Below are 13,589 nucleotides of genomic sequence, written 5' to 3'. Positions count from 1 at the left end.
ATTTTAAATATTTAAATTTAATATCAATCATAAATGACATGATGTCAAATCTCTAGACAACTACAAGGTAGTTAAAATAAGAATGAGATAAACGAACAAAGGTTTAAAACATTAAAAAGCCCAAAATACAAATGAAAAAATAATGTGAAAAGATAAAAGGGATAAGAAAATTATTGCAATTTTTTCACATAATGCTTCTTTAAGTACTTGTAATAGACAGGAGTATTTAATGTGGGATAAAACGCTTTAAAACTAACCCATCGAACTGGACTGTCTTTTAATTTTTTTCTTAAGGGTACGTTTATCAACAAAAATGGGGTTTGTAAAGGCCGGTGGAGGTGGTTTTTGCTGTTCAACCGTTGTGGTGTCTTCGATGGTTTCATTCGGATCATAATTTATGACATATTCCGCTATAGATGACCCGATATCATTAGCACAATCATCTACTGGTACATGTTTGGAAACCACAGAAACTGGTGCCCAACTGATTTCATGTATGTTGGTGTTGATTTAACGTATTTGTAGAAGATTTATTAATCTTCATATTAGCCGAAATTGCAACATGTAAAGGCGAGGTTACCCAAAATTTAGAAATCTGCTCATTGACTCTGGTGTTCAGTTACAGACTTAGAGCACTTTTTGGATTTCTTTTTCTTTCTAATGACTTGAAAATCAGGCGAATTATGTGAAGTTGTAGCATTACCACAAACTGAAACAGGTGTATGTTTAATTTGAATTGCCAATGGTTCAGACAAATCAGAAAAAGTGCTTACTTTAGGGCTCGTAAGAGGTTTTTCTAAAATAATAATATCTTTTGGTATGCTTGTAGAGTTTGGTTGTTTAACCTTAGTTTGAGCGACAGAAGTGCTTGCAGGAGAGTTTGGGATTTAATCAGTTTCCGGGCTTCGGTATAAGACAGCTGTTGGCGCCAATAAGTCAGCAGAACGCTCCACCTACTAATTTTGTAGTGCCAGCAAGTGGTGAAATGATATATCCTTTTAGTGTGTGTTGTGAGTGTTGAGAAAAAAGCAATAGAGATACAGTCCAAGAGTTTGTGTTTCATTTATATGTGATTGAGTTTTTTAAAAAACTGAGCTACTGTGGGCCAAAACAACAGCTGTTTTTTTATTTCTTTTATTTTGTCACTAATTACTCCTTTTTCAAACTGACAAGCTAAATAATTCCTAGAAAATGACGTGTGTGCTCCTTCACAATTCGCGCATCTTTCTGTAGAGGTACATTCAGACTTTTATGACCAACTTCAGCACAAAGGCCGCAGGTTAATGTCCCGCGGCAAGTCGTTTTCGAATGCCCGAAACGTTAACATTTAAAACCACGAAGCGGATTGGGGATATATGGTCTAACAGAGTGGCGCATATAACACGCTTTAATAAATTCTGGTAATACGGGAGAATCAAAGGTTAGAATTAAATGCTTAGTATTTATAGGGTGGCCATCCCACCGTATGAAAATACACCTTACATGGCTCACTCCCTACGTCTGCAATTCTTTAGAAATTTCTTCTAACGGAACATTTAGTAATTTTCCACAAGAGATAACTCCTTTGGAAGAATTCAGTGAAGCATGAGGGGAGACATTAACTGGTATGTTTCCAAAAGATTTTAGTTTCACAATTTGTTGCGACTGTTTTCGAGATTGTACTTTTGACCAGCAAATCATGAGATCGCAGTTTTTTAGTACTTTTCACCTCGCCAACATTGCTAGCGATGTTTTTTTCAACCAGAAAGGGCGATACGGAATGAAATGTTTCATTCGTAGTGGAAGATCTTTTAATAAAGAAAATGATCGGAAAAGTTGAAGGGGTAAAAGATGCGATTTGCAGTCTACTTACGGAAGCAGATTTACGTTTGCCCATACGACATTGTTTATAATTCAGGTTTGATGGCATCACCCACCACGGAGTCCAACAAGGGAAGGCATCCACCGGCTCTGGATATTATCAACCTCAGCGTTTACCTCAGTGTTAACTGGAACCTATATGCTCAGTCACCCAAAGGGACAGTGACCCCTTTGCTTGATACCTAGCAAACCAACCACTCAGGTGGCTGATAGTCGATTGATACAAGGGGGACCACAGTGTACCACCCGTCTAATGGGTCGCCAAGCATGGCATAGCTGTCCATGAGAGGCAAGAAGCAAACAGAACGGCGACAGCTTCTCATGGAGAGCTCCCTCGCTTGCCGTCGAGAAAGGAAGAACGACAGCAGAAAGCAGCAGAGTGAGGGAAGGAGAATCTGGGAGGCAGATCAGATCACTAGAGTACCTCCGGGTCGTGAAGCCCGTCACACCTGAAAAAGATGTGCCCCTGAGGGGTTTGGCAAAGCCAAATATTCTGTGCTAACGACAGAATACAGTCGCCTGTAAACGATACAGGGTCGTGAGTCTTTACCAAGTGCTTCTACTAAAATCATTGGTAAGGCATAATCGGATTGAGTAACATTTTAATTTTCAAATCAAGCATGCGTTTGACTTCCGATTTTAAAATTTCAGTATGGTATTACGATGTGCGGTAAGGTTTAGAATGATTGGTTATTTATCAACTCAACATTGTACTCAACCAAGTGGACGTATATTCGCATCATGTTTATTAGTGTCAAAATCTAATAATTTTACTCCACGGCGAACTTACGTTACTAGATTCTGCAGCATTCGCGATTTTCATCTATTCTATCTCATACTCTCGCTTTTCTTTCAGAGCTTGAGCTTCTCCTTATACTGTTAATGATTCGGTTTCACGTTGTGTTTTTAATTCAGCGGATGCAGTTTCACATTGTTGGATGCCGACCTCTAAGTTACTCCGAGCAACTCCTCTTCAAAATGTGTGGATTCCTGAATACTTTTTACAAATGTCTATCACTATCGGTAAATCTAATTTCATTCTTCATTTCATAGGCTAACGCCATTAAAAAATTTACCTTACGGTTTCTAGCCAATAAACCTGTAATTCAAACTACGCAATAAACTTGAAACTGATTTCAAAAATGCAAAAATACTCAATAAAAAATCAGTAAATTAGAAAATAACTTTTTACTTAAATTGCACTGATGCCAAATTCTAAAATAAATAACTTTCTATTTGCAATGCTTAACATATAAGCTTCAAACAGATACAATAAATAAATACCATTGATATTTTTTTTAGCCTCACGAACTTTGAAATTTTTATACAGAGAAATATATTATTCTAAAATTTATGCAAAGTAAATAGAATTCTTTAACTCAATTATTTTCAAAATTATGTCTGCTTATAGAAATATTTCTAGAGTTTAAGCTTAAATCCAATTTAATTTGTCACACATTCAAAATTTCAAAATGTATATTCAGTATTATGTAAAAATACACCTCCAGAGATAGAAAAATTAAGCTTACTGTAGCATAATACTGCAAATGATGTTTGCACAATCTGGAGAGGTTCATGTTTAAAGTGCATATTTACGCACACTAACACCTCTGAACGCAAAAATTTTCGAAGCTGGTACTTCCACTAGCCTTTAAATTAAAACGTTGTTGCATCCCACTTTATCTGGATGGCGGATACTGGATATCGAGGGCATAAAATTGGGCTGCGTCTAGATTAAGGTCTTCTGTAGAAAATTCAAAGTCACTTTTGGATGAAGATAAAACAGTGTTCTAAATTCAAGGGTCAAGGTGTTCCTTTGATGAGTCGAGTTAAAATTCAATTTTCTGAATGCAGGACAGATAATGGATAATCGTCCTTTCCGCTGCCAGCAATTATAAATACGATTATATTGTAATGTCAAGACCAAGTTCGCCGTGATTCATGATTGAGCAATTTTAAATGAGCTTCGACAAAACTTTTAGGATATTTATTTACAGCCAATCATATTCAATAATAATATATGAATAATTTAAATCCTGACTATTGACATATTTACTATACACACAGTTAAAAAAAGTCTCCAAAGGAGAATGCATATCTGTAGAGTTAAAAAATTTGTTGGCCACAGGACCAGATGACGCCTTTCAAACTTTGCCAGATTTCTTTTTTTATCTATGTACATCAATGATTATTTCTGACTTCAATAAACACTGACTGATCGTCTTTCTCTGGTGAGAATACAAATCTCAAAGAGAGAAATGCAACCTTTAAAGACAATTGGTTGATCTTACTTCTCAGATGCAATAACTTCATAAGTTATTAAATGCAAGGTAAATAAGGTTAGACGTCAATCAGGAACTAACTTTTTTTCTTATTATTAAAGACGCAACTAAATGGCTGTTGCTAGATGTACTTAATTAGATATAAAATGCTGTTAAGTGTATAGCACGGCTCATAGTTCATTTTACATATTATTACATCTTTTCTTTTAAAAATTTAATGAATAAAACCTTAAATAATAAAAAAGCATTTAAAATAAAGAAAGAATAAGAATAGTAATATTTTAGTCTTTCTGGCGTGGGAATCTCATGTCCAGAAACGGGTTGTTACAGCATTAAGAGACAAAGCATTTTGGTAGGAATTTACTACAAAACTGGAAGGAGAAGAATCATTAGGATAGTTAAATTGTTGCAAGGGAGTCTTAGCAGGATTCTGAGTAGAACAGGCTTCGATAGGATGAACAACATATTCACAATCGGGGGCGGGGGATCAGCTTTGCTACAGTGGATAACTTCTGAATTTCGCCATCAGATGTAGAGACAAAATAAGAGTGGAGAGCAGCTAATGTAGAAAAAACATCAACAGGAATCCAGTTTTGACGAGCTGTTAATAGTTTAATGACGTCAAGTTTTTACAAATAATGAAGAATTTTTGTTTGAAAAGATCTTGTAACTCGATTATTATTTTTCGTAAAGATCAAGTTGATGACATTCTAGATACGCGTTGGGATGAGTGTAGAGAAATTAAGGTACGAGTAGAACGTCCAAAAAGTCGTTGAAATGGAAAAGGTAATTCTTTACGTGGAGTATTTCGCCAATTGAGAAGAGCCAATCTGTGATCAGTTCTTTCGATCTTGTATCGTTTTAAAATCAATTTGACTATTTGTACATAGCGTCCAGCTAATCCATTTGTTTTAAGATAAGGGGGTGGGGCTTGACGCTTGATTTCCCACTCGTGTACAAATTTATGAAAAGCACGTGATCTATACTGTGGATCGTTATCCGACTACAAGATATCTGGTATTCCATGGGAAGAGAATCTGTTTACATTCGACCATTGCCATTCGACAATAACTAATAAGAGCGATTTCTGAGCCAAATGTGTTAGTGTTATATAATATTATATATATAACGCTACCGTACAGTTTTAAACATAATTCTGCTCTGAAGTTCAGTGAAATAAGGTTCAGAAGTTGTTTGCTTAATTATTCAATACAAAATACTGTGCAGTAATTAAATTACTATTGGCTCTGTGAGCTTCTCAAACTGAACCAGAATGTGAAACAGAGCTGTAACTTCAGGATACAATTCATTTTCAAGTGCAAAGCTATGTTATTGTCCGTTTTCAGCAAGACGAATTTACAACAAAATATGTTCATTCCAGCTTCAAAAATAGGAAAAATATCAGATTAATAATTCATTATTCGATATATGTCACCTTTCATCACAACCAAGAATTTGCTGCTGATAATTTTTATACTAGGTCACTTTTATTATTAATAGTATTTATATCTGATTCAGTGAAATATTTATAGCAATTTTAAATAACGTTATATTACCACAACCTAGCTATTTCAACACACTAATCGCTATTTTGCTGATTCATAGTTTTTCGTGAATTGAAATACAACTTTCTGAGTTTATTTATATTAAACCTGATTTTACATTAAGTTATTTTATCAAATACTACTTCCATGATTTGTTTATATTGCGGTGATTCATCTGCTTTTTGCTTATTATTATTATTAATAATAAAAAACTTTAATTTTGGGGAATAAGAGCAAAGAATGTCACTTTTTCTTAAATTTGATTAATTTATTAAACAGTTTTGCTTGTCGTGGTAATGATGCACAGGGCACTTGCCCTGCCTGCACCACCTCAGCTATGCCATAGCGTAAATAGATTACTATACGGATGTCATTCAACTGACAGAAGGAAGTCATATAGGGCAATTATTGTCTATACAAACAAAATTTTAAGCGTTCTTGTGTATTAAATTAAAATTTTCTCTCTATCGTTTACAAGGAAAAAGAACTATTTGAAATTAGTGTAACTGTCTTGAATTACTACAAACATAGAATTAGTTTCTCAATACTTCAACAATAAATTAAGATTAATAGCAGTCTGGTTCAATTTAATATTTTTTCATGTTTCAAAGCCACATGAAGTCAATTTAAATATGAGCCTTACAATTTTGATGCATGATTTGATGACATTGACTAATTTCTATACAACATTAAAATGAATATATCTGACAGCAACAATTTTAGCATGAATCAGGCCTATATATAGAGTGGATCTTTAGTGGAATTCAGGCTCAAGCTCACAATTTTCTAGTTTCACAGATAAGACTGACACCAAGTCAATAAGTTAATCAATATGTTTGTAGTGCCAATAACTAAGTCATAATCTTTTCTTCTCTTAATGCACATTATTAACTCTTCATTGCCATAGCTGTGCGTGTGTGCTTATCAAATACCCTCTTCAGTAATTGTTGGCATTTGCCCACTGCTTTGGAATGCAATAAATAGGGTTTAAACAGATTTATCAAGGACAATTCCATTCTTTAGAATAGGACAGAAGGATGTTATAATAAGAATGACAAAAAAAGAATCATGCACGATCATATAACAGAAAAGGGATCGAGTTCAATCTATTGAGGAAATTATTTCAGGAAAGGATAAGCAGATACATAAAAAGGTTAAGTTCAAATTTCAACATTTGCTCTACATCAATAAGAAAGATTAAAAATAAAATAGATTTACCTAATACAAACATCCAAAACTGGAGCAGAATGTGGTTTAAGTGATTTCATACAAATGCTTTTCTCTATGTCCCAAATCTTAACTATTAAAATAAAATATTTTTGCTGTTAATAATAAACCATTAGTGAGATGGAGCAAAAATCATATAATTTAATTTTTATATACCAGAATAATCGTGAGAACCAGATATCAGACATTTCCTATTTGAATCAATTGACAAGGCACATACAATTTTCTCGTGTCCTACTAATGTACCAATCCTGAAAGAAAGAATATAATTATAACACAAAAATGAAAAAGAACATGAAAATGAATGAATGAAATATGCTGTTACTTTATCTAGATTTGTAAAAATTCAAAGGTTATTCAAAGTTATATACATACTAATAAACATTTCCTCCACTGTTTTTAGCTGCCTAGCGGAAGTTTTTTTCTTTTTTTTCACATATAGATCATTTTGAAGTGATTTAGTTTAAGGTGTTTATTATTGTATATTTTTTAACTTTTACTTTCAGAAAACTTCTACTTGAATAACACTCCAGTATAGCCTGATTTCATTCAAAAATTACAGTTATTATTTCCAAATGGAATGGTTTTTTAAATATTATCAAAAAAATGTGTAATTTCTTTAAAACGTCCAGGACCGTAATCACATATACGTGATCACGCGGTTCTCCCTTCAAGGCCCACGGTGTCGTATATGAGATTAACCTTTCCCACTCCAGGAGCCCACGATCACGTATACGTGATTTCAATTTGGAAAGTTTCATTTAAATTTTTAAATGACACTAGATGGCGGTTGAAATCCGCCATTAATAAATTATAATTTCGAATAAACATTGACCTTTAATATGCTCATTTAATTCCGAGTTTTTTTATTATTATTTTTTATTTGATCCGGGTATTTAAACATATAAACAATTACGCCTTTTCGGCTCTCTCGAGAGGATTGGGCATTTAAAGGACCTTGACTGACTGCGCTCTGGGTTTACGTTTATATTTTGACTAAGTTGGAAAAAAGATTACTTATTGATTTAAGTGGGTGTAGATTTTACATTTGGAGTTTGTTAGATAAGCTTTTTTTTTTTTTTTTTTTTTTTTTTTTTTTGTATATTTAGGGTAAGTTTTACTTAAGTCACTACGGCGAAAAGAGCGAACTATTTAAATGAGAGCGAGATTTCTAAATTGATGAATGAATCAGATGGTGAAACAGAGGAAAGTGATTTTTCGAATATAAGCGGTAGTGAATCTGACTATTCAGATGAAATAATTGATTATCGGGTAATAGTGTGGATAATTTAAATACGTATGACTGGCAAAAAGACAAAAAAAAAAAAAAAAAAAAAAAAAAAAAAGACACCTGGAGTTTTCTGGAAATAGTGGTATTTACATAAATAGTCCACAGCCAGTTGAACAAGAATTGAATGTATACATTATACATAACTTTTTTTTAAAAATAAAAATGTTATTTTAATAAAAACGTTTAATTTATTTCATTTTCTTTACATTTTGCAATTGTTTTTTTAAATATCGCGATAATTTTATTACAGTATATTCAGACTCTATAAATTATAATAAATTGCAAATTTCAGTGTATTTAATTGCAGTAATGAATTTATATAAATTTTTTAAATAAAATTCGCTTAGCGGGAAAATTCTCCCGTATCTGTGGGTGCGTACATACTCGGAGCGCCCAGGCCTGGGGGAATGCTTCTTTCTCCTTTTGCCTGTCCTGACCGGGTTAATACTTCCATGAAGTTTGTGAATTATCTTTAATGCAGCGTCTTCAATATTATTACGGAAAATCCGTCCGTAGAGTGTATGGTGAGAATTCTAGTAAGATCGCAATTTACCCTTTCACAGACAACGGATAAACACTACTACACAAGAAACCTGAAGCAAAAACAGTAAAATACAACCGAAATGCAGTGTCGTAGAGAGAGCAACTGGCGGAATGACTTTTTTTTCCTTTTGCTCCTTGTCTTCAGTGTCTCAGCAATTGTTGAGAGACGTTAATATAACATATATTTATTTTCTTCACGATATGTAGACGTTACAAGTCAAAAAAGTAGTTTTTAGAATAGTAACTAGGGCCACTTAAGCTATAAGTAATTGTGCTAAGATGTATGTTTGCTTTCTGCAACATCCTCCCCACCCTGGCCAACCTCTAGAGGTATGACCAGTTGAATTGGACAGGTAATTTCTTTTCCTTTGACACATGGAAGAAGCAGGTATAAATTTTTCCGTCACGCCTATCGATTAATTTCATCACAAGAGCTTTTTTTCCACATATATCGTGGTCGTAGATCTTTTTATAATAGGGCCAAGTCTCCTACTCGAGGTGATTGCTTGACATTTCGTACTTGATGATATGAACGTAATCCCACTAGATATCCTTTGGACCATCTTTACCAAAATGTATCTAGGAAGTCTTGCTGTAGCATGTATTTATGAGCTTGTTATTTTTAGGCTCAGGTCCGTATGGGACAGTGGGCAACTTTCGACCAGTAACGAAATAAGTGGGGTCAAAACGTCCTCTGTATCATTTTCACTACGCTCACAAATCAAAGGTCTACTGTTGAGAGAAGCTTATATTCCCAATAATACCGTAGTTAAGGCTTCCTCATCTAGAAATGAGCGACCAAGTGATTTTCGAAGGCATCGTTTGGTTAAACCTATTAGTCGTTCTCACCATCCTCCCCACCAAGCTGCTCGTGGTGCAATAAACTTCCACTTTATACCATTGAGAGCATAGAACTGCTGCACTTTCGCTGAAGTCAATGTATTGTTTGAGGCATGGAAGACAGTGGCGTTGTCAATGTATTCCAAAGGAAAATGAGTTCCTTGTTTGAGGCATGGAAGACAGTGGCGTTTTCAATGTATATGGTGTGTGGAAGTCCTCTTCGCAGATAAACCTTTGTAAGGCCAAAAGAAATTTGTCTACAGAAAGGACAGAAACAAGTTTGATATGCAAAGCTTTAGTAATGGAACATATAAATAGCGTGATGCAAGTTGTATTTGAAGGTTTAAAACCATCGAACATCAGAATACACAATCAAGGAAAAACTGCCGACCACCACCTGCATGAACTGCCACACAACAGGCCACGTCGCTTCGTGGAGAGGTTGCAAGATGTTTCCCAAACAAAAATCAGTTACTTCCACCATCTCCCGCCCCAGCAATGCCAACTCAAATTACAACCGCGCCTACAGATTTATAATTTGTGTATTTTCTGTAGGCAGTTCAAGGTCACATTTTCTACCGCGTTACTGGTACTAGACAACCAATAACGAGGTAGAAAATGTGACCTTGAACCGCTTACAGAAAATACACAGACTACAACAGAAGCTTCGCAGATGTTACTTCAAATAAACCGGCTCCAACCCAGCAACCAGTGCAGCAAACCTATAACTATGACGACTTCCAACAGATGGCACCACTTCTCATAAAACAAACACCGACCATGAAAATCTAGATTTTAACGAACTGATTGATTTACTACAAGCACTGATTAACCTGAGAAAAGCCCTGATCACAACCCCAGCTTTATAGAAATTGTTAAAATCTATAAGTAAAATCAACAGTCCTGAACAAATAGTCGAAACTGTTCTTGAAGCAGCTATACCTATAATAAATAATTAGTTCGACACCTCGTCTAAGGATTGTGTTCTGGAAAGCTAACGGCATTAAAACTCGGATAATCGAGTTTCGTGACTTTGTAAACAAGCACAACCCCGATATTATCTTACTGCAAGAAACCCACCTGAGACCTCCCCAAACTATTAAAATAGCCAACTATAACTCGTACTTAAACTATAGACCCAATCAAGACGTACATAAACCAAGCGGTGGCACGGCCATAGTAATTAAAAATTCACTTCCACACCACGAAATCCCCTCACCACCAGTCACCCATATAGAATCAACCAGTGTCAGCTTAAACATTCTTAATTCGGATCCAATAGTAATTTCATCAATTTATATTCCCCCTCATCTGACACAAACCAGCTCATTTCAGACCTGAACACTTTAATGCATTTAGGTAACATATGTATTCTGGGAGGTGATTTTAATGCTCACCACATTAGCTGGGGCTTCGATAAAAACACTACTAGAGGTAATATTTTAAAGTCATTTGCGAACTAGACTCATTGCATCCGGACTAGAAACCATCGCCCCATCCACCCTCATCCGTTACGGAAACTACACTGCATCTTTCATAGATCTTGCAATTACAAAAAATTTTCTAAACCCATACTACATACCCTCGGTCCCGGAACTAAGCTCAGACCACAACCCAGTTTTATTAAATTTTTACTTTACCTTTAAAACCCCCAAACACAACAATAAATTAAAAACAAACTGGACTAAATTTAAAACAAACATGCTCTACAACACAGACCTAAATATTAATGTTAATTCAACAGTCGACCTAGACATTCGAGTCACAAATTTTACAAATTCAATCACAACAACTTTTCGCGCAAACTCCAAAGAAATAGACCCCACCACCTAATATGTAAACAACGAACTAAAAATATTGCTAAACAGAAGAAACAGCGTGCGTCATAAATGGCAAAAAACTAAGAGATCCATCTGATAAAAAAGACCTAAACAGACTAAATAGAATGATAGCAAAAAACCAGAAAACGAGTATCGCAAGTGGACTGGAAAAACAAACTATTAGCACTTCAACCGAACGATAATTCACTTTCGAACACAGCAAAACACATGAGGAAAACATATACAAAAATCTCCGCTCTTAAAGGCCAGGCCAGTACTGCCATTTCAAACACTGATAAAGCCGAAACCTTAGCCGATAGTTTGGAGCAACAATTCAACTTGAATAATATGCACGACACTGACACAGAAAACAAAGTAAACAGCACTTTAGAAAACTTTTAAAAAACTCCGAAATAGAGCCACCAACCCCTGCGGAATTCTTCCAGTACTTAAATAAATTAAATGTAAAACAGGCTCTAGGGATAGACAGTGTATCAAATAAAATTATCAAAAACCTCCCACTCATCACCAAATTCAAACTATATTTAATAATCGCATTCGTTTTCAAATTTAAATACTTCCCCTCATCTTGGAAAACCGCTGTCGTGATTCCTATTTTAAAGCCTGGAAAAGATCCTACTGATCCCACCAGCTACAGACCAATATCACTCCTTTCAAATATCAGCAAAATAATAGAACACTTTATCCTACAAAAACTTGATAAGCACCTGTTCAATAATAACATTCTAATCCCCATGCAATTCGGCTTTAAACCCAAATTGTCTACCATCCAGCAACTCCATAGAGTCGTTAAATATGTTACCGCAGGTTTCGAAAATAGAGAAAGCACGGGAGCGGTTTTCCTCGATATTCAAAAAGCATTCGATAGAGTGTGGCTGGAAGGACTTATTTATAAATTAATCTCTTACAGCACTCCTCCTCCTCTCGTAAAATTAATTTCCTCCTTCCTTTATAACAGAAATTTCACAATACGCGTTAACGCCACACTCTCCAAACTTCGCTCCATAAAAGCAGGTGTACCGCAAGGAGCTAAATTATTCCCCACCTTATACTCAATATTTATTAATGATATACCTCAGAAACACAATACCAAACTATGCATTTTCGCAGATGACACAGCTATACTGGCCAAAAACATAAACATAAAATTCCTCACTCACGCATTAAACAAACACATCCAAGACCTAGAAAGCTGGTTCTCCAAGTGGAAAATCGCAATAAATGCCTCAAAAACAATAACAGTGCTTTTCACAAAGAAAAGAAAAACTACCCAAAACCTAATTAAAATTAATAAAGTTGAAATCCCATGGTCTCAGGAAGCTAAATACCTCGGTGTAATATTAGACAAAACCTAAATTTGGAATCCCCATCTTAACTATGTTAAACAAAAATTCCGTGATAATGCCCGTAAGTTATATCCCCTAATTGCTCGTAATTCAGAAATGACTAGGGAAAATAAGTTACTTGTTTATACAGCCATGCTAAGACCTGTCATAACGTATGCTTGCCCAGTTTGAGTCTACGCACCAAAATACAACATAAATATCACAGACAGGTGCCAAAATAAAATCCTTAGACAAATAACAAAAGCTAGATAGTTCATGAGAAAAGGCGATATAAGACGAGCCCTCAATATCCCTTCAATAAAAGATTTTATTAAAAGCATTGCAGAAAAATTCTTTCATGACCTAATCCAAATTAATAACGAAGCAATAAAAGAGATAGAAATTTATCAACCAAACAGAAATAGCAAAAGACCCAAACTAATTCTTCTCTAATGTAACCAAATTTTACCTAATGCTAATACTCACAAATCAACCTTCTCATCTTGACCCCATTAATTTTAAATAAATATTAAATTAAAAGTCAATCATAAAATTCTCCTCATCTATCGCAATAGCGCAATCAGTTCCTCATGAGCCATACCATAATCCTTAATTGGTCAAAAACCTAAAGACAATACCTCAACCCCTGCACACTTCCCACACCACGGCAAGATACATCACCGGAAGGAGAAAAAACACCACATCCTAGAAGCCTCGCTCCTTCTCTAGAAGATCCACCCGGATTGGACCTGCCAAAGACCCAAGACTACATACACTCCAACATCGAACCAAGTTTCCACTCAAGCCCCAGACTTCATCCACGCCAGCGAAACTAC

The 13,589-nt window shown here is 35.1% G+C and overlaps 1 protein-coding gene across 9 annotated transcripts in view; it reads right to left on the bottom strand.

Moving 5' to 3' along the window:
* The window catches only part of LOC129959082 (striatin-3-like), a 173,061-nt gene that overhangs the window by 18,844 nt on the left and 140,628 nt on the right, over positions 1-13,589 (bottom strand). For all 9 annotated transcript variants that reach the window (XM_056071887.1, XM_056071888.1, XM_056071885.1 and 6 more), the window contains 2 exons: positions 7,070-7,164; positions 6,905-6,986 (listed from right to left, as the gene is read on the bottom strand). In XM_056071887.1, the coding sequence (XP_055927862.1) occupies positions 6,905-6,986; positions 7,070-7,164 (177 nt within the window). The remainder of the gene's footprint in view (positions 1-6,904; positions 6,987-7,069; positions 7,165-13,589) is intronic.

Source organism: Argiope bruennichi, chromosome X1, assembly GCF_947563725.1.
Source record: "Argiope bruennichi chromosome X1, qqArgBrue1.1, whole genome shotgun sequence".
Lineage (NCBI taxonomy): Eukaryota > Metazoa > Arthropoda > Arachnida > Araneae > Araneidae > Argiope > Argiope bruennichi.
Note: the sequence above shows the minus strand (reverse complement) of the source record. Positions and strands in the feature narration are given on the sequence as shown.